This window comes from Eucalyptus grandis, chromosome 5, assembly GCF_016545825.1.
Source record: "Eucalyptus grandis isolate ANBG69807.140 chromosome 5, ASM1654582v1, whole genome shotgun sequence".
NCBI classification, from domain to species: domain Eukaryota; kingdom Viridiplantae; phylum Streptophyta; class Magnoliopsida; order Myrtales; family Myrtaceae; genus Eucalyptus; species Eucalyptus grandis.
Window position 1 is genome coordinate 40,680,152 of NC_052616.1, and position 26,850 is coordinate 40,707,001.

The 26,850-nt window shown below is 38.3% G+C and overlaps 2 protein-coding genes and 1 pseudogene across 2 annotated transcripts; 1 reads left to right on the forward strand and 2 right to left on the reverse strand.

Moving 5' to 3' along the window:
* The first annotated feature begins 1,231 nt into the window (after positions 1 to 1,231).
* LOC104445297 (isoliquiritigenin 2'-O-methyltransferase) lies at positions 1,232 to 2,959 on the forward strand. The gene is made up of 4 exons (XM_010059142.3): positions 1,232 to 1,700; positions 1,873 to 2,186; positions 2,332 to 2,396; positions 2,482 to 2,959. The coding sequence occupies exons 1-4, from the start codon at positions 1,279 to 1,281 to the stop codon at positions 2,776 to 2,778; spliced, it is 1,098 nt and encodes a 365-aa protein (XP_010057444.2). The 5' UTR covers positions 1,232 to 1,278; the 3' UTR covers positions 2,779 to 2,959.
* Positions 2,960 to 8,077: 5,118 nt separating this feature from the next.
* LOC104447138 lies at positions 8,078 to 12,004 on the reverse strand (annotated as a pseudogene).
* Positions 12,005 to 15,773: 3,769 nt separating this feature from the next.
* On the reverse strand, positions 15,774 to 16,966 carry LOC108959593 (probable LRR receptor-like serine/threonine-protein kinase At3g47570). The gene is made up of 2 exons (XM_018873438.2): positions 16,339 to 16,966; positions 15,774 to 16,174 (listed from the first exon to the last, which is right to left on the reverse strand). The coding sequence occupies exons 1-2, from the start codon at positions 16,964 to 16,966 to the stop codon at positions 15,774 to 15,776; spliced, it is 1,029 nt and encodes a 342-aa protein (XP_018728983.2).
* Between the last annotated feature and the right edge of the window lie 9,884 nt (positions 16,967 to 26,850).

The window sequence follows — 26,850 nt, forward strand, 5'->3', positions numbered from 1 at the left end:
CAGGAACCGATTCCCGGACTGATTTTGGAACCGGTTTTATAAGTATAGGTCCAAAACCCTATTTTTTCCTCTTATTTTTGTTTTTACTCTCGTCAATCAAACGGTGTTTTTTCTCTTAACTCTCTCAAACATGCATGACACTCTTCTTCATCATTCCTCTTCCTCACTTGGGTAAACCCAAGAACCGGACCGGCCCATCCGAAAAGCAGGGTTGGGACTAGGTCCCTTTGAAATCGGTCCGGGAACCGGTTCATAAAATTCAAAAACGGTTTAAACAGGTCTGGGTACCGGGTCCGATTGATTACCCACCTAGGAACCGGTTCCCGGACTGATTTTGGAACCGGTTTTATAAGTATAGGTCCAAACCCTATTTTTTCCTCTTATTTTTGTTTTTACTCTCGTCAATCACATGGTGTTTTTTCTCTTAACTCTCTCAAACATGCATGACACTCTTCCTTCATCGTTCCTCTTCCTCACTTGCTTCCCTTCCTCATCAGCTCCCTCTCGCACTATCTAATGAATGGACGGTGTTCGTCACCGTTAAATATTTGTGCACCACGTGGATTGGCTCACCTAATTTCTCTTTTGTAGGAGGAATTATACTTACATAAATTAGTAGTTTTATGTAGTAGTTATGGGAATAAGACAAATATTAAACCCATGTTTGTTGTTAATTATTTGCCTTATAATTTTATTTATTATAATTACCCCTATGGATCTTTAATTTTTCGTTTAGTCAAAAAGTTCATGTATCTATTTATTACAAGTGTTTAACGTTTCAATACAAATTAAGAGGATTACGTTATTTTCTCGCGTATTAATATAAAATTTGAAATCATATAGGATATCGGGAGTTTGCAAAACATGTTTCCATTGACCCTGGAATCGGACCGAAAAAACATGGTGGGTCGGGTACAGGGTTCAATACAAATAGGATCGGGTACATGGTCCAAAAAAGAGGAATCGGTTATAACAGGATTAGGTACAAGGTCCAGGTTTAGACCCTACCACCTAATCACCCCTAGTCATTTGTTTAACAAATGCAGTGGATCCCATGTATTTGCAGCCCCACTTTCCTACACTAGGCTATCAATAATTCATACAAGACTATCCCGACACATTGTTTGTTTAGTCTTCTTTTTAGGCCACTTGGGGACCTAAATGTTCACCTTTGATTATAAAAAGTGCCTAAGTGCCCATCGCCTTATGTATATCCTCGCGGAAGCAACCGAGCACCCATCCAAACTTTGTCTGACGCAAAAGCATAGAGAGCGAAAAATGAGTTCCGCTCAAGACCAAGTGAAACCCTGCCATGAAGAAGAAGAAGAAGACCCATGCCTCAAAGCTCTGCTGTACTCTAGCTCTCAAGTCTTCCCAAGGATCCTGCACGCCGCGGTCGAGCTCGACCTCTTCGGGATCATAGCCCGAGCGGGCCCCGGGGCCTACATCTCGCCTCTTGAGGTGGCCGCCCACCTCCCTGCCCAGACCCCCGAGTCGGCCGAGATCATCGACCGGGTCCTCCGTTGCCTCGCGAGCCACTCGCTCCTTGCGTGCAAGTCCGAGACACTCGACGGCGGGAGGACTGTGGAGAGGCGGTACGCGATATCGCCGGCCGGGAAGTACTACGTCAGGGATGAGGATGGCACCTCCGTCGGCTCGCTCTCTCTCTTCGCCTTCCACCAAGCTACCATTGACGTCTGGTGAGTGGAAATTCCTTCGTCTGTGAATACATGACCTATATATGATATGAAAGATATTACCTGGGACAGGCTCAAGATACACTGTCATCTTAACACCCAACAAGAGGAAATTAGATGGAGCGATAAAATTTGAATCAAACAAAACCTTATTTACCTTTTTTTGCAATTACAGGCTCCAATTCAAGGAAGCAATTTTGGGAGGAGGAGGCAACTTGTTCCAAAAGGTCCATGGCAAGACCATTTTCCAGTGCATGAAGGAAGACTCGTCCCTGAACAAGCACTTCAACGACGCGATGGCCGGCCTCTCCACGACGCAGACGAGGAAGATCCTCGAGGTCTACCACGGGTTCGACGGGATCATGACTCTAGTTGACGTCGGTGGCGGAAAAGGCGCGACACTTAACATGATCGTCTCAAAGTACCCCTCGATCAAGGGCATCAACTTCGATTTGGCCCAAGTCATCGAACATGCCCCTTCCTATCCCGGTACATTAATTATCACATGCTTCCCTGGCTTAGTTGCGCTTATTTAGGTTCCAATTATTTACCACAAAATCATGTTTGCCAAAAATTAGAGGCATTATTGTTCCCAAATTAGGCCTACAATTACATTAGTAAAAATGGCGCGCAGGCGTGGAGCACGTCGGAGGGGACATGTTCCTGAGTGTCCCGGAGGGCGACGCGATCATGATTAAGGCAAGCTTCGTGAATCCTTCTCATTAATTATACTACTCGAACGCGAGCCATGTCCTAACTTTATATGACTCCGCAAATTTGGCAGGGCACGTGCCACAATTGGAGCGACGAGTCGTGCATAAAGTTACTGAAGAACTGTCACAAGGCGTTGCCGGCGAACGGGAAGGTGATCGTGATGGACTTCATAATGCCAGACGAGCCGGAGGATACAATGGCGTCTCGATACGTGTCACTGCTCGACAACGCCATGTTGATCCAGCCAGGAGGGAAGGAGAGGACCGAGAAGCAGTTCGAGTACCTGTGCAGAGAAGCAGGATTCACAGGCTTTAAGGTCGCTGCCCGAGCTGTGTCTGCACTGGGAGTGATTGAATTCACCAAGTGATCGAATGAAAACTCCATGATGCTTCTGATACGATGTTCTTCTTTCTTTTCTTTTTAGTCTCTGTCGGATTTGTACCTCTTTGTCCAGGACCAGGTGATCTTACCTTGTGTGCACGAAGCAAATAGGCATTGTGGAATTTAATGAATATGAAATGCTATGGAAGGGACTTTTCTGCCATCAAGATTTTTCTCTTTTGGTTTAGCCTTAGCTGTCTTTATAGATAGGGTTAATACCATTAAAAACTGTAAACCAATACATTTATAACAAATTTATCCCAAATTAATTTTTTAATCACCAAAAACTCTAACCGATATACTTATGAAAAATTAACCCAAAACGATATACATATAACAAACAAAGAGTAAAACCTCGAATCAATACACCCATTAATTGCCACATGTCATCCAACTTAACAATTTAATGGTAAACTTAACGAAAACTAAGGGGATGTAAATTATCACAAGTATAATAGTCTGGAATATTTCGTGATATTAATCCTTTTTTTTAAATAAGTAATAAGATGAATTGAAACAGTGTTTGTGAATTGAACACAAAAGATCTTAAATAAGTATATTATGGCCCAACAACTCATGCAGCCATTGATGGCATGTGAATTATTAGACGTGTAAATATAGCAGGTACAAATGAAAATTCGATTTCTTTATTAGGACCGCAACCTGCTCGAGTAAACAATTTTCATATCAAAGCTCAACTCAGCTATTTAGTCGAGCTACCTAGTTAAATTTGGCTTTAGAACCAAGTGGAGTTTGACCAATTTACCAGTGAGATGAAGCAGCTTCCTAGCAACTTGACTCACTTCCATCCTCAAGCATCATGTGCCTTAACCCTCCAAAAGTGTGTGGGGGTGTTAAAAAAGACTCGATGCATACTTATTTTTATTGTATATCATCATCACAAGCCAGAAACTTCTTCTACATAAAATCATTAAATTGGAAGGTGCAGGCCCCAGTTCCTTTCACAGTTTTCGGCGTGAAATTTAGACCTCCATATGCATGATCGCGATTGCAATGGAAATAAACCTATTCATCACATTAAGCTAAGGTCCAAAGACCACATTGGACAAATTAAAAATTTATGGACGATATTGCACATTGAGTCACAACTTACATCTTCCACCCCTCATTAAATGGCCTGAACAACAATCTAATCCAGTAATAAAAGCAACCGCACCGAAAGCTTAACAAGATTTTATGCAACGGTTCAGTTTCGCGGTTACCTTTCATAAGAACACTCGGAGAAGTGCGTCAAGAAGTTGATTCTCTGAGCAGTTGGATCAGACTACAGTCAATATCACAACGCCATTTGTGCTGAAACTCCCATCAAACGCATGGTGTGCAAGGGATGTTCGTTGAACGCAGTGCTCTGATTACTCATTTTGTAATACCATAACTGGACCGTCTATAGCAACAGAGAACCACCGAAATAGTAGTCATTGCAGCTTGCTCAAATGTTACAGTTGGAAAAGCCTCATCATAAGTAGGATAATTCAGAAGCTTGCCTTCGTGGAGTTTCCATCAAAGTCGGCGGCGGAGGTGAGACCACCGACGGGGCATTCGGTTGCGGCGGAGGTGACAAAGAGGAGCAAAGCTCAACGTTGAAGGGGATAAAGGCGGTGAATCCCTAAATCTTTCAAAGTATACGACCAGGTCCTTGAATTATCATTTTGTGCGATTGAGTATTCAAAGCATATGCTTTTTATTCGAATTAGTTCTTCCATTAAAATAAAATTAGAAATGCCGACATTGATAGGCTTCCGAGTGACTACGTCAATAATGACTGAATAAATTTGTTTTGAAAAAATTACCAAAAAAAAACCACAAATATATTGCAATTATATCAATTAAGTTCTAAACCCTTTATTTTTACCAATTTAGTCCATATGGCCAATTTTGGGTTGCTGACATGGATGCCATTCGGCCATCGTTAATATGAACAATTTTTAATAATATTTTTTTTTTCAGATTTTTTATTTATTTTCTTTTTCTTTTTTTTTCCCTCTTTCCTCCAACTAGTCGTCAACGATGCTCGGCCTCACCCGGCAATGGTGAAGCCAAGCCTCGCCAATAGCTAGTAAGGTTGAGCCTTACTGGTCCTCACCATTGGTCGCTAGCCCGCGACAACCAGCTAGAGGAAGGAGAAAAAAAGAAAAGAAAAAATAAATTTAAATTCGAAGAACTAAAATATTATTGAAAAATTGTCAGCATTAAGCGTTGGCACTACGGTGTCCACATCAAAAGTATTGGCCACCTAAAACTTGTTGGATAAACTAAATTGACACAAACGCAAAAAGATTAAGGCGAATTGACACAATTAATCGACATAAAAGAATTAACACAATTGCAATATGTATATAATTTTTTTAGTAACTCTTACAATTTGTACTTACATGTGATTTTCAGGTGTTGATTGAATAAAAAACAATTTAAGAGAGAGAGAGAAGATGTGGAATGCAGCTGGAGGTACGGCAACGAGAGGTGCCAAGCTATTGCTCTCCATCTTCGGCGTCGCTCGACCCCGGCAAGGGCTAAATCTAGCCTAGATTGTGCAACCTTAGCTGCGGGACATAGGGTCGCACGACCCAATCGTCAATCGTCAAGGTGACAACCTCTAACATTGCCTTCTAACCAAAAAAACTCTCCAGCATCGCCTCGCCGGGGCCTTGTGGCCACCGGTTACGCCTGACCGAGGTTCATCAACCATCCAAGCCCAATTTGGATTTGAGATTCGATCATGAACTTTTCAAATGTCCTTTTTTATATTTTTGTTAATATTTATTTTGTTGTTTTCGAACGCCTGGGCGGGGTTCGCCCATGTCAAAACTAAGAGTCATGCCTGATCTTATTTTAAAATTTTCCTTTTTCAATTTTAATATTTATTTTTTCAATATTCATCAATTTTTAATTTTATTTTATTTTTAAAATGCCGCATAGGACGTCACGTCCCCATTTTATGACGATTCAGTCTTGCCAACATGTCCATACATTATTGGAAGGAAGGACCAACTCATATAAAAAAGCACATAGTTTTTTTTTAAATGAAAAAAAAAATGGCACATAGTTTAGAGATTCAATTTTGCATAAAAAATTCAGAAATCGCTAATCGGCTAATCTCTGATAAAATATTTAATTTTGATCGCAGAAGTACCTTTTTTTTTTTTTTTGTGAGCAAATATGTATTTTAGTTTTATTTTGTAAACTATAAAACTTTTCAAGTCGGCATACCATATATTAGCATCCTTCCGAACATTAAAAATTGGTGGGAACATAATTGACAATTCACATGAACGAGTGGTGATATTATGGGATATTTATATCAATATGTATTGACGTTATAGTAATCTATTTTTCTATCTAACGTTTATTTCGCTTGTCAATTCTTGTCCGAATATGAGTCCCATATTGTTTGGGATTTGTCTTGAATTCATGCTGGCATACGCATTAGAAAACTTTTTCCTTTTTTGCATCATTTCACTCCATTTTCGGATTTTCTCTCTACGTTATTATTTTATTTTGCAATCAATGCAAATGCGACATAAATATGTATATATATGTAATGATATAATTTCTGAAATCAGTCTTTGTAAACATTTTGCAAGTCTGGCGTAATTTCGGTTGTGTGCTGCAACCGGCCTAGTTGAGGAAATGGTTGAGAGTTATTTTCGAAAAAAGCCAAAGCCAAATACAAGGGTTCGATAAACCCTCAAACATGCATTTTTATAAACAAATAAAAAGAGTATATCAAGGGTTAGATTCGTCGTCAATAGCACAATTCAATCCTTGGTTAAAAAAATTCATTGCACCCCTTAACCTCGCATTCATTGCATCCCTTCTTGGGATTAGGAACATTGCATTCCACTAGGGCTTGGAATACATTTCATTAGGCCATTCATCCATAGGTTGAAAGTTTATGTTTTCGACAAAACTGAGAAAATTTACCTTTGACCAAAAACACCGTCGTTTCATCACCCTGCATCATTCTCTTCATTCCATTGCTTCCGCACACCTAATTTAGGGACACTAAAGTTTGGGCCAATAATGAATAATTCAACTGAGGAAGGCTCGAGGAGCTAGTCAACTCCCAAAATCTATGGTTGACTTTTACGACGGAGCCCATTTGGACTTTCTTGGCCCAAACCGGGCCCAATAAGCATGATTTCACGACATGCTAGCCACGCAGGTCCAGTAAAGATTCAAGAAATACCCTGTTCGCGTGGTAGCATTCGATTCTCGTTCTCTCTCCCTTCGCCTATTGCCGTTTGGTTTAGCTTTGTAAATGGGCTTTTTAAGTGTAATGCATGTGCTGAAAGTCAAAACTATTTGGGGAAATGTAAACTATGTTTGGTTAAAATTTCTTTAGAAATTGACTTTGAGTTGAACATGTGTGTGGCAAAAAAAAAAAAATTACAATGGGCTTTGAATATATATATAATGCCAAGGGTTTGGTCCTTTATTAAGGGTTTTTTTTTTTTTAAAAAAAAAAACTGATGAATGACACAATTGAAATTTTGAAAATTGGTCAGGGTAGTTTTGGAAAAAAAATGAATTTCAGCATTTGATCAAATGCTGAAAGCCAAAACCAGTCCTTATTAGTATTAGACTTTCAGTCTTTTTAATAAAAGCTCCTGGTTAGCGTTATTGCCCTTGAGGCCTCATTCCTCCAGTCCGATCGTCAGTCACGACCAGCAGCTGCTCTTCTTCAAGGTACCAACTCGTGTTCTGTTTCTCATGAGGTAAAGACCTACACCCTTCGCCTCCGCCGGAGTGAAAATTCATCGCATTCGGAGCTGTTTCGATGACCTCAGATTAGCTGTATTGCCTTTGTTTCGGTCGGGCTGTGATTCTCTCACATATCTTAAAGTCTTTTCGAGCATACTCACACCACGGCGCACGACAAACAACAAACAATGACCCCAAAGCAGCGAACCAAGGAAGGTTTGGACAAGGGCCGGAGTTCGCGCTGAGCCGGACTGCAATAGAAGTATTTCATGTACTGACGGGGAAAGTGATGGCTTGTGCTGTTGGATTCAGATTAAGACAGAAAATCTAGGATTGTTTCAATGCCTTGAACCATATCCTATCCTGCATCTGTGAAGTTCTGGTTAAATATTTGGCAATGGAACTTCACTTGTCTTGATTAGATTATAGAACTTTAATTCGCAATGCCGTGAGGTCCAAATGGCCCAAATGTTCGCAATGCCAATAGCTCGCCGGATTCTGGCCGGATTCTGATCGAAGTGCACCAATTGCAAAAATCGTAAATGAATTGCAAATTTTATGCATGTACTAAGCAATTATAATCACAGTTTCGTAAAACTGATCGGGAGGAAATCACCACATTCATGTCGTAGCGCCAAATGTTCATGGTCCATGAATGGATGTCACTTATGAACTAGCCAAACAGCAAGATTGCTGAACTTGTAAAAGCTCTCTCTCTCTCTCTCTCTCTCTCTCTCTTGAAGACCAAAAGAGAGAACTTAACCCACTAAGAATCTTTACAAATTATATATACAGATGTGAGAATCGGTAAGTGCAGATTATTTGTAGAACTTCTAATGAACCACCTACTCTGGTCTGAACTTCACCCATCAGCCGACAATAAATGAGGCTGGCTCTTCTGACATTAATAGGCAGGACCAACCAACAACCTACAAATTGTCCCTCATAAAAAGGATTAAAAAGTAAGGAGACATGCAGGAGGAGAGCAAGCTTGGAAAGATGGGTTTTCGTTCCGACGGTCTTTGATCACCTTAGGTGAGAATCATATGTTTCCAAGAGATTATCAGGAACGACCAGAGGCAACTTATCTATGTACATGAAGAGCCTCTAAAGATTCTCCCTGGTCACGATGAACATGTCGACTATGTCCTGCTGCCCATGAATATCCAAAGGTCGCCCGAGTTTACTCTCTTGAGGTTGTTCCGACAGAACGGGCAGGACTGCGATCTCGTCCGACTGTAATGTCACAATGAGGCCACGTTAGAGAATTTTCACACAAACCCTGCAGTTAAGGAATAGTCCCAGCAAAACCAGAACGGCGACACTAGAGTAAAAGATCAAAGTTGTTCTAGCATCTGATCTTTCTTCCATGACGCGGCCAAATGAATCATATAACTGGATAACCTAACTTGACAATGGACTGTAGTGAAAAATCAAACAAGATTAGAGAACCGAGAAGTACTGTATGACAACTTATATGAACCCCCCTTGTTGATTGTTGGCAGATAGCGAATAATTCATCAGAGGTTCCATTTTAACCATCCAAACTACAATACAAATGCAAAAACTCTATGACAAGTAGCAATTATAATAATTAATAAACGTCCATGACCCAGTGAGGGTGAAAAAAACAAACTAATTTTAGAGTAGCTTACACCTGTAAGGAGATTTTAGACCAAAAAAAAAAAAAAGAAAAACAGAGAGAGAGAACCTGTAAGGAGATTTCAAAAATGCTTTAACAAGAACTAGTGACTTCATTAAGGTTATTCAACTTCAATAGGGAATTAGCAAATTTGAACTCCCATCAACTATCAGAGATTGCCAGCAATATCTTTGAAGACTTAAATCTGACTTTATTGCTGAAAGAAGATTTATGTGTATGCAATTGGAAGAATGAAAAGTGAACTACCAAATTCATGAATAATGCATTTATAGAGGTGGTTATGGAGGGTGATGGCGGAATTGGTATTTACTGAAAAGGAAAAACCATTTCAGACAAAAGCTTGCTCAAATCAAATCCAATTTTGCATAACTTCTACACATCCCTCGTCACTCATTAGTCTCGTCATTCTTAATTTCGCAACTGTAAGTCCAGGCATTAAGTGTCCACACAAGACAAATTGATAAATATAAATTCACACAAAGTGCAAGAGACAACAAAACCATGGTTCTCTCCACTTTTTTCCAGCGAGCAGAAACCCAAGCTTATCATATGTCCCAACCTCCACCCACATAAAAATTCGAACACGAAAGATCATCAACTGGGCTACATTGAAATGCTCACAATACTCTCATAGGATGCAGCTCCCTTTGCACATGATTTATTGATCCATGCTAGTATGTATCCATGGGTGCGCACAACTAAAAACTCCCAAAGTCCCTGCTAATGGTATATGCAAGAATCTGACTTGTTCTTACCTCATAGGATCTGTAACTGGGTTGGAGAAACAAGAAATAGTTAAAATGGGTCCCCCACTAAGTCCTCAATATCTGCTAAGTTTCTGGGAAGCTTGATTAGTACTATCTAAGGAAGGCTGACATTGCCCCACTCTAAGACTGCCTGCCACTTTCAAACAACTATTGATCTTTAAAAGCAACTGCTCTCTGAATAAAGAAAGTCACCAGATTGCCAATTCTCTAAAGCACCCCGTCCACTTTGTCAACCAGCTTTCCCACATTTCCTACCATGCAAAGCTGCAAATCCTAGTGGACATACATCAAACTTCTAAAATTTCTGATCACACATATGCACTGAAAAGGACACAAGACAGATATAGCATGGTATACAACTGGACACGGAAGTGATTTAGTACCTGAAAAACACTGCTTATAACAAGCTATAGTTTATTTAGTCCGACCATGTACACCAGCAATCAACTGGTCTTTCACTAGAAGGTTCTAATATCTCTACTCAGGTACGTACTTCCTCCAATGTGCAGTCACAATCCTCAAAGGGTTGAGTTATTCTACCTTTGGTAAACCAATTACCTACGGTCAAGTATATGCAAGGCAGATGAACCATGCAAGAGTAATTTCCTACATAGACGTAATGCTGAGCATGATTTGGTTTGGGAAAATTTCAAACCAATCAGAATCAAGCAGGGGTCCAGAACCGAACTGGACTTACAAAAATGCCTCCTGGAACAGAACCAAACTGATAAATCAGATCAGTTAAGTATAATGGTTTGAACATGTTTTTCTTACCCTGGCAAACACACAAGCGACACATACATACACCAACAGGGACACACTTTCCCAAGACCCCATGCAGGCAGGCCCACGTGCATCAACACGCGAGAGAGAGAGAGAGAGAGTACCACTCCCGATAACATTTGAGGCACATGACGTGGCTGCAGTTTGGCAGCACAATTTTACTATTCATTTCCATGCATATTCCACATTCATCTTCCTTTTCAAATTCTATATCTGCAAACTGCCTATGTTCCTCCTCTTCTCTCCTTTTGTACCTCTCCATGCACGTAGTCTTCTGCCTTCTATCTTCAGTATCGGTCACACCTCTTTCAAGCTGCAGTAATGATGGATATATTACCGCTGACAACAACAGGAACAGAGCATTGTCAAAAATAACTAATTTAAATGGATCGCCAACTTGACTTTGAATGAAGGCAGTCAGAATTTGATTACCATAGAACTCTCTGATGCTAGCTTTTCTTTCATGGGTTGACATGGTCTCGTGCCATCAACATAGACCTAGAGAACAAGAGGACTTCCAGGTTTCAGCAATTACCCTATCACCTATCACAAATATGACTTGATAAAACTAAATTTGATTTGAAAAAATGCGCTGACCTCCACTCACAAAGAGATGATCCACATTGGGCTTTCAGCAGAATGAATGAGCCAAGTAACAATCATCTAATAACTGTGCCGGTCACCATGAACACAGTAAATCTGCATCAAACAAAAATTTTTATTTCTCCCACATATAACTTACCAAGATTTCACAATCAATGAAAGAAGAAAAATCATGCAGACAAGAGGAAAAAAAATATATATTTCAGCCTAACCGATCTCTTAAAAGGGAAAAGCAAGAAGAGGGTGCAATCACAACTCCCAAGATACACACGCATCTTCCACTCATCATTAAACAGCCCGAAAAACAATCTAATCTAGCAATAAAAGCAAATGCAGCGAAAGCTCGACAAGAAATTTTTATCGCGGTTCGCTTTTGCACTCATTTCTTGCAAGAACACTCGAAGAAATGCATCGAGAAGTTGATTCTCTGGGTAAGTCGGGTCGGATTACATTGGATATCACAATGCCATTCGTCCTGGAACTTCCATCAAACACATGGTGTGCAAGGGATGCTCGTCGAACGCGATGAACTCCGTCGCCATCAGTGCGCTAAACACCATAGCTGCACCGTCGCTAGCGACATGGAACCACCAAAATAGTGGGTCATTTGAGCTTTGCTCAAATCCTGCAGTTGCGAAAAGAACATCGCATCTTGATAAGAAAGCCTGGACAAAAGTAGCATAACCCGGAAGCTTGCCTTCGTGGAGGTTCTCGTCGAAGTTGGTGGTGGAGGTGAGACCGCTGAGGGGGCTGACCGTCGACGGGCGCGTTCGGTTGCGGCGGCGGTGCGCGGCGGAGAGGAGCAAGATCGACGTCGACGGCCGGACTAGGTACTGTGCTTGTTTTAACATATATATGATTTTCGACATTAATAAGATAGGATGAAAACCCGGAACTTTTTTTTTTTTTGGTGCTGTTCAGCTAAAATAAAAGGTTTTTTTTTATTATTATTATTCGAACTGGTTTTTTTCTGTTAAGATAAAAACGGAAAGGGAAAAAAATCAAAAAATTTTAAATTATTGCACATTTATCGCGGGTACCGGTTTGGGGTTTTTTTTATGATATCAAAAATCATATATTATTCTCATTGAGACAAATTTATTTTCCATTTACCATTTTTTTATGATTCAAAAAAAAATTAAGAGACATTTATTTTCCGTTACGGTTTTATTCAAAATGTAAATCCAACACGACAACTTTTAAGGCTACGTTTGGCGGTTGAAATAAAATTCAAAATATGATAAATTTTATCATTTCCTACATTTAGTGTTTACTTAAAATAAGATAAAGTCGGATATAAGAGAAATATAAACCAGATAAAATTATCCCATAAGAAAAGTAAGATAAAGATGGATAAGATATCTAAATTTATAATAAGAAAGTTATTTTTTTCAAACAATAAACTTCTTAAATTAAGAAAATTAAAATTTTATTTTAGTATAATTAATATTTGAATTCTAATATAATAAATTCAAAATAATAATAAAAAATAACAATTTAGTTATTTTAATTTAATCTTATTTTTTATTTATATATTTGAATTAATTCTATTTTATAATATAAATTCAACATATAAATTTAAATATATACTCATATTTATTTCATATTTTAGTTGTTTAATATTTTAGATATATTAATACAGTTTATTGTTTAATAAACTTTTATTGGAGAATGATGGAAGGAGAAAAAAAATAAAAAATAAATAATTTAAAAGAAGAAGGAAAATAAAATAAAATAAAAATAAAGTAGGCTGTTGTCATGAAAGATTTTTACCATTTCTATTTATAAATTTTTTTTATTTATACTAATAATAATGTATATTATATGATGTAAATATATCCGATTTTATTAGTGTAATGACTAAATAATAGATAAATATAATTAAATTATATTATTTTCAGTTCTGTCCTAACTAAAATTTTAACAATCAAATGTAACTTTAGGGACAAGTGGGTCCAATGCGGCCATACGTGAGCGCCACATTAGAAAAAGAAAAAAGATCTAAACAAAGGAAAAATAAAATTGCACCGCCCATGGTCTTCCTCTTGAGGAAGAGCAGTACGAAGTTTCAAGAATGTCAAGCTTGAGCGGCTGCCATGGCCTCTCCAGCTCGAAGCTTGGCTTGTCTGACCTTGACCTTCGAAACTCACAACCGCCATGACCGCTCTAGCTAGAAGATTGGCTTACTTAAGGGTCTAATTTAGTCCTTCAAAGCTTGCAGGTAGTCGCCAGTTGCCATGGCCAAGCTTCGAATCCGCGGGTGGTCCCCAGCCGCCATGGCCAAGCTTCAAAGCTCACGACTGCCATGACTACTCTAGCTCAAATCTTGGCTTGAGGTATGACGACCTTCGAAGCTCGCGAGTATTCGCAGGCAGCCAAGGCCAAGTTTTGAAGCAGCTTGAAGGTCGAGCTTTGAAGCTCACAGCCGCCATGGCTGCTCAAGCTCAAAGCTTGGCTTCATTGTCTGTCCTCCATCTTCAAACCTCGTGAATGGTCGGGCAACCGCCAACGAGCACCATCGGAGGAGTTTGGCCAAGCGATTGAAGACGATGAACGCGGGGAATGGTACTTTGCAAAGTATTGGGGAAGACTATAGTGCAATTTTTTTCTTTTTAGTTTTTATTTTTTGAAAATGTAGCACCACGTCATCGGCCTTGGCCAAGCCCGGCAGCCCTAGCCGACACTTCCCCCACTGTCGCCGGCCCTTCCTGGCGTCAACAAGGAGGCTGCAGCGATGTCACCTCCAACTATTCATCTTCTTCATTCTTTCCTTCCTTCCTTCCTCTTTTTTTCAAATTATTTTTAAATTTAATTTAATTAATTTTCATATTAATTATTTATCGTCATCAACAATAAAATGACATCATTTTTACATCTGTCTAGTCACATCAGCATACAAAACAACGTTGTTTTGCACTTGTATCACCGAAGAATCGACACGCTCCGGATTTTCTCACCATTAACACTTAACTAATCCATTTTACTATGATTTTGACACTTAAGTATCACTTTCCTAATTTTTAATACTTAAGTATCTGTCCGTATCAATTTTTGGCACTACAAATATCCGGCACTCATAGCTTGTGCTTTTGAAATACTATGTTCTTCATATTTGGAAGGACAGCCATCTCTTTTCACAACAGCATTTTTTATTAAACGCTCCTTTTCGCATTTTTAGAAGTAACTTGCACTATTTTTTTTTTCTTTTTGAAGAATAAATGTAGGCAACTCTTTGAACGGACACATATTTTGCATTCTAATAGTAATTAAGATGGTGTTTGTTCTGTGAATAGCATCTTCATTAGGTGATTCGCATTTTCCTCTTCTTTTTGAAAACTGTATACATTGCACAACCACATTGATACCATCGGAAAAGTTCATTTTCTTGATAAAGACGAAGCAAACACCTCAAACCTTTGAAGTCACAATACCTACTGAAAACTAAAAAAATTGCAAACCGCTTACGGACATAGACAATATATATCAGTGACTATTACTTTCGCCATGGAATCAGTAACTTTTTACGATGAAAAGTAATTTTCCACCTATTAAAATTAGTAACTTCACCATGTTAATCATCACTTTTTATATATAGGTGAAGTTTGAGCATAATGGCGACCAATAATTTCTTGATGTAGTCAGTAATTTCTAATTTTGAAAGTTGCTTATCCATGCGATTAATGAAAATCGCAAAAGGGACTTTGGATATATCAACGAAAAGTCACATCCATACGTCCTTAGTGCTTGCCAAAAACAAGTGATTAAGAACTTTCCCGAAATGCTAAAAAAAGGATAATTTAAGCAATAAACTTCAGAAATAACAGTATTGGAGAATATGCATTTGCAAGTTGTACCTCTAAAGAAACCCAATACATACAAGCTATTTTATTGGAATCGAGTGAGACTGATACTGAAGCATTCTTCAACAATCTTGCTACACGCACCGACCACCGATACATTTCCTTGGATTGCCGCATACTAGGAGGCTGAATCCGAAAGCAGCACATCCTAATTCATCCATCAGAGCAAACATATATCTAGGAACCAAGAGCAATTCCAGACGTCCAAGTACTTCCCTGTCAAGCTGCAGAAACCAAGCTTTTCTTTGAATCAATCCAATAGCTAAGCGATTGAAATTCGTACAAGAAACAATAAAAGAAGAAGAAGAAGAAGAAGCAAGGCGTTTTATTTTGGATTTCATAGCACCAAAACAGAGTTCTAGTAACCTGACAGTACTCGAGAATGTGCGTTCACATTGCAGGCCTCATGCTACTTTAAATTATGTACAGATAAGAATGGTGGAAAATAACAACTATCATCTTCAAAGAACGATCTTCAGTTATGTGTTTTACCAGTACGTTTGCATTTGCCTAAACAATACAGAATGTATAGCAATGAGAGAAGAGAAAAGTTCTAATAAAATTTATGTTATAAACCTGTTGTTCATTTTTGTCCGTGTAAGCCCCTTGCGAAGAGTTTCTCTCTAATCTTTTGCAGCTGATTTGCAGCTCCGCTCATGCTCATCCGTCTCCCAGGCATTTCATCGGAGCAAGTGACTCCAATATTATATACTGTAACCAAGCACTCTTGAAAAATGCCATCGCTTTCGGAGAGCCAATGCCGATGGCTACTGGTGCTTAAATGATTCTCTCTTTCTTGAAGTAGAATGCAATCCGTAATTTCCATCACTCGTTCAGGTAAAGCTTCAGCCACAAAACTATGAATAGTCAAATTGTCTCTAAATATGTCATCGGTGGGACTCAACCCTGTGAACATCTCCAATAAGAGAATGCCATAACTATAGATATCACCTTCTCTTGAAACCTCACATCCCATTGCATATTCTGTGACAAATGTAGATCATAGTGGGGTGAAATTTGAAGTACGGATCACTAAAGCAGAATGTAATAGGCATAAGAGGTATCATGCAGCTACCAAACTCACAAAGTGACCCATCAACATTTTTTTTACATTAATTAAAATTTTTTTGTCCAAATGAGAGAATTACCCGGTGGAGCATAACCAATTGTTCCTCTTATGCCCATTGAGCTCATTTGATTAGCTACATTATCAATGGATGATCCAAGGAGGAACTTAGCCAATCCAAAGTCACCAACATGGGCGACCATGTCAGCATCTAAAAGGATATTGCCAGGCTTTAGATCACAATGAACAATGGGGATGTGGCACTGGTGATGAAGATAATCCAATGCAGAAGCAACACCAATAGCAACATTTATCCTATGAGAGAAATTCAATTTCTGGGCAGGTTCGTTCCTGTGAGATGGTGTTGGGTTTGGGTGTAGCCACCTTTCTAGGCTTCCCTTTTCCATGTACTCATAAACTAAGGCCTTAAAATCATTTTGCTGATAATCAATACCCGAGCAAATTGTCAATATCTTTAGAAGATTTCGATGTCTGATATTCTTTAATGCCTCGCACTCCGCCGTGAAGCTCTTTAGAGCACCACGATGCACTAAATGAAGCACCTTCACTGCAACAGTTGTACCATTCTCCTCAATTATCCCCTTGTAAACAGAACCAAAGCTTCCAACACCAATCAAATTCATTGAAGAAAAACCATCGGTTGCTTTTAGGAGTGTGCGATAAGATATGTATGGCCATGAATCCTCCATGGAAGTTGAAATCGATTCTTTTACTTTCTTCTTTAACCAACAAAGATACAAAAAAACTAGAGTAAGAGTTATTCCAAGGATGCCAAAAATAATACAAGCCGACGATACCAATATATGGATTTTTCTTCTCTTGGAGCTTTTGGAGATGCATTCGGGAAGGTGAAATGCCGGCAATCCCCCACAAAGCGCATCGTTCCCAATAATAGAAGTCATGCTAGCATTCTTAAAGACTCCTTCACGCGGTAGCATGCCTTCAAAGCTATTGTAAGACAAATTCAAAAGTTTCAAGGAATGAAATAACACTAAGAATTCTGGAATCTGACCCGACAAATTGTTGCGTGAAAGATCTAGTTCTTCAATGCCTCCTAAGGATCTGATCGATTGAGGAATGGACCCGTTGAAGAAGTTTCCCCCCATCCTTAGAAATGTCAATCCAGTGCAATCCCCTAAACTATTTGGGATTTCACCTACCAACATATTGTCAAAGATTTCCAACTCAGTCAGAGTTCTCAAGTTCCCTACTTCTATGGGTAGAACCCCACTCAGACGGTTACGAGACAAGCTCAGAAAGATTGTTATCGATGAGAGACCTATGAGCTGTGGGGGTATGGAACCGCTAAGATTGTTACTAGAAAGATCAAGTCCCCTGGAGAGATTGGCACTTCGATAGATGTGAGGGAATTTGCCCATGAAAGTTGTTCAGACCAAGACTTAGTATGATCAACTTAGTTAGATTTCCTAAAGAAGTGGGGATTGTCCCTCTTAGGTTGTTACTGCCTAAGTACAATTTCACTAGATTTTGTAAATTCCCAATATTTGGGGGGATCCCACCTGAAAACTTGTTAACATTCAAACTTAACACTTCTAGGTTGACTAGATTTCCAATTTCTTGAGGAATCTTACCAAACATTAGGTTCTCGCCAACGTTGAATGACTTGAGAGTGCTCGAGAAATTACCTATGCATTTGGGTAATGCCCCACCGAGTCTGTTCTGATCAATTTGGAAGTGCTTTAATTCTGTGTAGTTTGTAAATGAGCATACAAAGCTCAAGTCTTTAGAATTTCCACTTCCCAGCTCGTTATCATAGATGGAAAAAACCCAAAGCTTGGGCATATTTCTAAAAGAAGGCACTTTCCCTGAAAACTTGTTGCTTCCGAATTCAATGGACTTTAGATTTGTCCAATTGGACATTGAAGGAGGAATTGGTCCCTCAAATTGGTTATTGGCAATGCTAAAAGCTCGAATATTTGGGAGCGTCAAGCCTAAGTCTATAGGAAGACTCCCCAACATCCGGTTAAATGCCATGTCAAACCAAACTAGAGAAGAGAGATTGAGCAACGAGGACGGAATTGTGCCCGACAATCTATTTTCTGTGAATAAAATAAATTGTAAATTTGTTAGGCAACCTAGAACTTTGGGAATGCTCCCGCCCAAGTTATTTGACATGAGTTGAAGAACATGCAGTGAAGAAAGGTTTCCGAAGGAGGAAGGCACATTCCCAGAGAGTGCATTTTTATAAAAGGATAAATACCTAGCTTTGACAATGAACCGAGTTCTGAGGGAATTTCTCCGGTTAGTTGGTTGGAGTCAATACTAACGACTACTAATTTTGAGCAACTTGACACGTTTCTGGGAATTTCTCCAGCCAGTGAATTGTTGTCTAGCTGCAGCCAACATAGGCGGCGCAACCGCCCGATTTGCGGGGGGATTTCTCCAACAAGACTATTATTTTGGAGATTAATGTCACTCAAGAAGCTTAGATTTCCTATATAAGGAGAGATGGACCCTGACAATCCTAGTGAGTACAAATTCAGGACCGTGACTCTTTGGTGTCTCAAGCCACACCTAACTCCATACCAATGGCAAAATCCAATGGTGTCATTCCACGAGTCAAGCACCAAATAAGGGTCTTTGATTGCAGCCTTAAATGCAAGGAGTGCGAGTTTGTCGGTTTCATTTGTGGTGGAGGAGACTAGGACAAGGCACAATGCAAGCACAAGACAAAGAAGGAAACATCATGATTGTAATTGTGCAAAACTAAAGTGCGCAAGCTCCATAGCTTGAGCAGAAGTGGGTAGATATGAAGGGAAGGACCATAAGAGGAAATGAGAGATGTGGGGAGTGCTGATGCAAATTGCGAAGAGATTTATAAGGAGGGGTGGAGTCTTGATGGAGAGCATTTTGAAGAGCCTTTCTAGTTTTCCTTTTTCCATGTCATAGACAAAGCCAAAACAACGGCAAATGAGTAGCAGTCAACTATCAACCACCCGACCTTGGCTCCAGCACTCAACGCATTGGAGAAGTTGCACTACTTTTTCCTCTAGATCATCACAAGTAAATGATGTTGACTTGGTAGCCAGTGTTCCTAACCATCCATTGTTTTTGCTCAGTCACCCATTATGATAATACATAGAAATCATAGTTAAAATTATATACAGTTGATCTTTTGAGTTGAGTCCACTTCTAGCTAGATGACTATCTTTGTTATATTTACTTTTAGGTTGAGCCTGTTGTACAAGTTGGATCAATCACTGAACGGTGTTCTCGGGGTTGAAAATTGGGGGAAGCTCCACTGTTGTAATATTGACTACAAGAATTTGCATTGCACCCGCTAGAGAAATTCAATACATGGAAGTTACATGTTAGGATTGAGTGAGACCGATTATATTGAGGCATACTGGGATAATACCTACTATGCACATCAAGCGTGGATGCATATCTTCAAATTGCCGCATTCTAGAAGGTTGAATCTGAAAGTTATGCTACCTTATTCACACACCGAAGCAATGGTATTGCTTATATATGACCGAACATGGATCTAGGTAGAGAGTAATTCTTGACATCAATTATCTTGTGCTACAACTAAGCAACGGAGAGCCACTATTCCTACTCACATTATAGAACCGAAGCTTTTGTTGAATCGGATTTCTAATAGCTCATTGATTGCAATTCATCTTAGTGAGCATCATACAAGTCAAAAGAAAAAAAAAAGAAGCAAGGGAATTTTATTTGAATTTATTTTAAAATGTTGTAACACCAAAATAGAGTTTTAAGTAAACTAACGTAGTCAAGAACCGATGTTCATCCAGGCTTAAAGTTTAAAATACTTACAGATACAGATGGCAAATGGTAATCAACTATTATCTTTAAGTAAAAGATCTCTAGTTATATATTTTACCCGTAAATTTGCGTTTGGGTAAATAAGACTAAATATATAGCAACTAGAGAAGATAAAACTTAATAAATTTTATCATACGATGTATGTAAACCCAATGCAAAGAGTTTTCCGTAATTTTTTACAGCTAATTTCAGAGAGAGAGAGAGAGAGAGAGAGAGAGAGAGAGAGAGAGAGAGAGAGAGAGAAATTTGGTGAAAAGATGTGCTTTAACTAAAATTGATGTGGATATAACCCCGCCTTTGTTGTTATTCTATAAAATCATATATATGATTTTAATTGTTTCTTTAATAATATTTTATTGTTGTAGAGTTTTAGAAATTTGCTCAAGTTTAGTAAGTTTTAGTTTAATATATTTGTTGATAATTGATTATTGTTTGTGAAAATTAAGATGTGGGTCTTATAATTTAAATAAGTACTAGAATTTTGAAGGGCCTTTCTTGTTTTTTTTTTTTTTTCTTTTTCATATCGCAAACAATGCTAAAAACAATGGCGAAGTGAGTAGCTATCAACCATCAACCACCCGACCTTGGCTCTAGCACTAACACATTGGAGAAGTTGCACTACTTTTTTCCTCCATACCATCACAAGTAAACGATATTGACTCGATAGCCAGTCTTCTTAACCATCCATTGGTTTTTTGCTTAGTCACTTGTTATGATAATACATAGAAATCATAGTTAAAGTTCTATACGATTGATCTTTTGAGTTGAACCTGCTTCAAACAGGATAACTATCTTGCTTATATTTACTTTAGGTTGAACTCATTGTACAAGTTGGATCAATCACAATAGTCCAATCCCACAATTTTTAATGGTGTTCTCAATGTGGAAAATTAGGGGGAAGCTTGAATGTTGGGATGTCGACTTCAAGAATTTGCACCTGCACTCACCAAAGAAATCCAATACACATAAGTTACATGATTGGGATTAAGTGAGACTGGTTATATTGAGGCATACTAGATAACACCTATAGTGCACATTGAACATGGATGCATATCTTCAAATTGCCGCATTCTAGAAGGCCAAATCCAAAGCTATACCACATTATTCACCCGCCAAAGCAACGGTGTTGCCTGTATCTAATTAAACATGGATCTAGGAAGAGAGCAATTCGTAATAATCCAATTATCTTACACAACAACTAAATAATGGAGAGCCACTATTATGGTCTCGTTATAGAATGCAAGCTTTCATTTAATCAAATTTCCAATCACTCATTAATTGCAATTCGTCTTGATGAGCATCATAGAAGTAAAAAGGAAAAAATAAGCAAGGGAATTTTATTTATATTTATTTTAAAATACTATGGAAAAGTAACAAAAAAGTCATAAACCTATTGCATTTATATCAATTCAATCATAAACTTTTTTAATTGGTCAAATTTAGTCCTAAATTGAGTACATCCAATCAATTTTGGCTAGAAATCATTGACGTGAATGCCGGCCGTCCTATGTAGTATATTTGGCACCATGTCAACATTTTTAATAATATTCTAATAAAATTTTAAATTTTTTTGAAACTTTTTATTTTTTTGGTTTTTTTCTTTCTTTTTTATTCTTTACTTTTTTTTCTTTCTTTTTGAGCTGACTGATGGCGAGGGCAAGGAAACCCTTGCTGGAGAAGAGACTTGAGGCTTCAATCAAGCAAATGACGCACTTGGTGAGGCGAAATTGAGCTAGAGCATTGTGATTGAAGGTTGAACAAGAAAGGAGAAGATTCTCTCGGGCAAATGGAGGTCAATTCTGCGAGCTGCACCAAAGGAGATAGCGCATCGATCCAAACGAGGAGGAGCGAAGTCACAACAGTCGGAGAAGCCATTAGAGGGTGACAATACAACAAGTGAGGGATACAAAACACAGGAAGGCGAATAGGAGGAGGAGGAGGAGGAGGAGGAGGAGGAGGCCGAACCTAGGAACCGACGGGGAAAAAGATAAACAAAAAAGAAAAAAAAAAAGGACTAGTGACCAAGAAGTCTCTGTCCGCCTACACAAATTTGGTTTCATAACATTAATTGATCTTAGAGTTTTTTTGAATGGCTTCGCTATTTCTGATAACTGGGAGATAAACCTCATTGCATAATGCAGTCTTCCCAATAAATTTTGAACTTCTTTGACAGTACAAGGAGGTTCCAAGTCACAAATGACTTTCACCTTTGAGGGATTAATCTCAATGCACCTACTACTAACAACAAATCTAAGAAACTTCTCAGACTTCGCCCCAAATATGCATTTGGTGGGATTAAGCCTCGGCTTGAACTTTCTGAGTCTATCAAACAACTTTCTCAAGACTTGTCTCAATTTAAAAGATCATGTCATCGACATAAACTTCAATTAATAAAATATTTCAAAAAATAAAATATTATTAAAAAAGCTTCTTTGGCGCCAAGCGGCTACCATGTCGGCCAATTCTAGCCGGATGGACTGATCGGGAATAATTGTAAAAGTTTAGGACTCAATTATCAAAAAATCAAGTTTATGACTAAATTGGCACATTTGCAATAGGTTTAGGACTTTTTTGGTAATTTTCCCTACTTCTTTCGATCTTCTTAAGTGCAATCATTTCATGGAAAAAATAATCACTTGTATAAACTTATAAAAATAAATGAATGGATATTTTGTCGCCCATGATAGGCATAGATCATTGTCAATAATGAAAATTTTCTCTGTTGATTAATTTTTCTAAAGATACAAGCAATTACTTTCGAAAAATGTTTTCAAACCACTCATTTTCTATAAAACCAACGCTTCTTAAAATTTATGGGATTTGTACCTCTTTGTTCAGGACCAGGTGGTCCAATCATATGTGCAAGTAGCAAATAGGCATTGTGGAATTCAATGAATATGAATTGCCTTGGCAGGGATTCTTCAGCCATCAAGATTTTTCTCTTATTTGGTTTAGCCTTAGCTCTTTTTTAACAAGTAACGAGATGAGCCGAAAAGATTTTGTATTTGAATGCAAAAAATCTCAACATAAGTATATTATGCCCAAACAACTCATGCAGCCATTGATGGTATGTTATTAGACGTGTAAATATAGCAAGTACAAATAAAAATTCGATTCCTCGGTCACGACTACAGCCTGCTCAAGTAAACTATATATGTATTGGAGCTTGACTTGGCTATGTAGTCGAGCTACCTAGCCAAATTTAGCTCTAGAATCAATTGGAATTTTACCAATTTACCAGTGAGATAAAGCAGCTTACTAGCAACGTGACTCGCTTTTATCCTCAAGCATCTTTACCTTAAACCCTCCAAAAGTGCGTCCAGCGTTAAAAAGGGCTTGATTTGGATACACAGATAGACATATAGTTTATTCTATATCATCATCACATGTCAGAAACTTCTAGAAAAATACTTGTAAAATGGAATGTGCAGGTCCCCCAATGACTTTCACGGTTTATTTTCCCCCGAGAAAACGCCATTTCATTCAACTAACGTCACGAAAGAGAAAAAACATATGAGTTCCTAGATATAAAATTTTTTATAAAAATGGAGGTGGTTTGGACAACAAATTAGATGGGAGAGCTTTTGACCATGAGTGTTTGCAATCCAATCCGCAACCGGATTAACCTCTCGGACAATGGGCTGCTTCTATCGAGTTGGACCGGGCTCGGTCTTTGCTTGCAATCTTAATCACGGCCCATAGCTTCCACAGGCTTAGGAGAGTGCCCGCAATAAACTGAACAACTGAGAAGCTATCACGCCTTCTTGCAAGTACAGAAGTGCAGTTCTCATCGCTAATGCCTCGACACCGACTGCAGAGGAGGCGCACACAAAATTCGATCATGACACGTAAGCATGAATCACCGGCTCTTAACAGTCGTGTTACAATGCACAGTTGATTTTACATGCTACATTTTTTTCTTTTTATGTGAACATAGAGTGGACGAGGCAAGTTTTAATTTTGTGCTCCTTTTACCAATCTCTTGAGTTGCGCTAACAATTGCCTTGGAGCATGGGCAAATTTATTTCAATGGACAAGAATATCTATGGGTTGGCTTAGTTATGTGCTCGATCACGCTAGGAAAAGCAAGTGGATGGATGCACACTGAAGTTATTTAAAGACAAAAAATGATACCAATAATCTCTAAACTTTAGTTTAATGTATAAGATTATCTTTGGATTTTTTAAATTTGGATTTTTTAACCCTTTTGATATGTTCCTTAAACTATTCATAAGTATTCAAAGTGTAATCCTTTTGTTTGATCAAATGAGGGAGAAAGTCCCAAGTCACTTAACCATAATGAAATGTGCAATCTAGTTCTATACTATTGCACAGTGTGCAATCTAGCCTCCTTAAACTTTCAATCTATTCAATCTAGTCCATCTATTTTCAATAACAAAGGCAAATCAATCCTTTGTCATTATTCACAAGTTTTCATAATGATACTATTGCCCTGATTTTATAAATTTTCATCCCAATTAATTTCCTAAATCAACCAAAAAAAATCTATCCTTTTTTTTGTTTACTCCTGTGGTTTTTATTAATATGACAGCAGTTCCAATTAAATATATATTATCTCATGATCTATATAATAGTAAAAGTAAAAGTTCGTTTAAAATTGTATCGGATTGGTATTCTTGCTATTTTAAGTTTAGATGTTTTCATCCATACAAAAAACGATATACAGATAAAAACTTGTGAATGGTATCAAATGAATTATTTGGATTTGTCATAAAAAAAAATTGAGGACTTAAATTAAACAACTTGAAAGTTTAGGGATCACATATTTGCCACTAATTTCACGACTAGATTGTTTATAATATTTAAAGGACTTATTGTGACTTTCTCCCTTGTTTGATCAAACAAAGGGACTGAATTGAATATTTTTAGAAATAGCTAAAAGGACTATTCGAATGAATTAAAAATTATAGACAACATTACACGTTAAGACAAAGTTTGTATATTTAAAAATCACTGAAATTACCATAGCGGCTGTGGTCAAGCAACAGTCATCGCCACTAACTCTATCCTTAGACCGTAACCTTTAAAGCATCCACCAGCCAAGCGCAATTACAATGTTTTATCCACGTGCGTAATTTCAATTTCTTCCTTTCTTCTACTCAAGACCTGCGAGAGAGTTAGATTAAAGCCAAAAAACAAGTGTGTTAACTGAATATTGTCCAGTAGTCGAACATGCATTTTCATAAAATAAAATAAAATAAAAGCATGTCAAGGGTCGGTTTTATCGTCAATAGCGCAATTCAATCCTCGGTAAAGAAAAAGGGGGATCGCATCCATTGCATACCTTCTACACAGGAATTAGGAACATTGCACTCCGGTAGGACTTAGAATACATTTCATTAGGCCATTCATCCATAGGTTGAAAGTTGATATTTTCGACCAAATTGAGAAAGCCTACCTCTGACCGAAAACACCGTCGTTTCATCATCCTCATCATTTTCTTCATTCCATTTCTTCCGCACACCTAATTTAGGGACACTAAAGTTTAGAGATCCCAGGGCCAATAATGAATAATTCAACCGAGGAAGGCTCGAGGAGCTAGTCAACTCCCAAAATCTATGGTTGACTTTTACGACGGAGCCCATTTGGACTTTCTTGGCCCAAACCGGGCCCAATAAGCATGATTTCACGACATGCTAGCCACGCAGGTCCAGTTAGGGGTGAGCATGGTCCAGGTTGGTCCGGGCCACCCCCTAACCCTAGGACCAACCCGTACAGTGTTAGTCCTCAATTTTTAGAACCGAGGACCGACCCTATTGAGCCTGGGACCAAGGACCGGGCCCGACCCAATGGGTTCGGTCGGTTCGAAATCAACCCGGGACCAATCGATAATTTTTTTGTCTTATTTTTATACTCCTAAAAAAGCAAACCTACAAATTCAAATTACACATCTATCGACAATGCGGCATTGTGTAACTAAACTATAAATACCAATACATATTTAGCAAATTTTAGATGACATAATAATAGAAATTTCATACCTACTAACCGCTCATCGAGATATAGGACAAGATAGAAAGTTCTTGTAATCATCTATCTTTAATATTCATAACATCATATGCAAAAACGTTTTCCTGCATTTGATCATGTAGAGTCCACTCAACCAAAAAATGAGCTTCACACCACTTGACTAGCATTTGATCATGTAGAGTCCACTCAACCAAAAAATGAGCTTCATACCACTTGACTAGCAAATCACCGTAGCAACTGCAGTACTACTCTACTCTTAAAAAACTTTTACCATTTGACACAAATTGAAAAGCAAAGTGCAGCTGAAATTCATTAGTAAAATATAATTAAACCATAAAAAGTTCAAAATACTTAATATAAACCATAAATATATAACTTCACATCTTGTTAATTCACTTGAACTTCTATACACCTGAAAACAAAACAAACGACACATAATTAATACTCAACAAAAGTTTTATATTGAAATTACTATTAGTGCTATTGATAGAACATCTCAATATAATATAATATAACAGACATTTTACTTAGGTTTGAATATATAAAAGAATTATAAATAATATAATATAACATAATATAATATATAGAGTTGGTCCGGGGTTGGACCGACCCAAAACTCTTAGGGCCAGGACTAACCCGCATGATGTTGGTCCTGGAATTTGAGGATCAGGACCGACCCAGTCCCCTTGGGAATCGGACCGGGACCCGGGTTGGGCCGGTCCAGGAGGTCGGTCAGTGAGTCGGTCCCGGGGTCGACCCTAGACCACTGCTC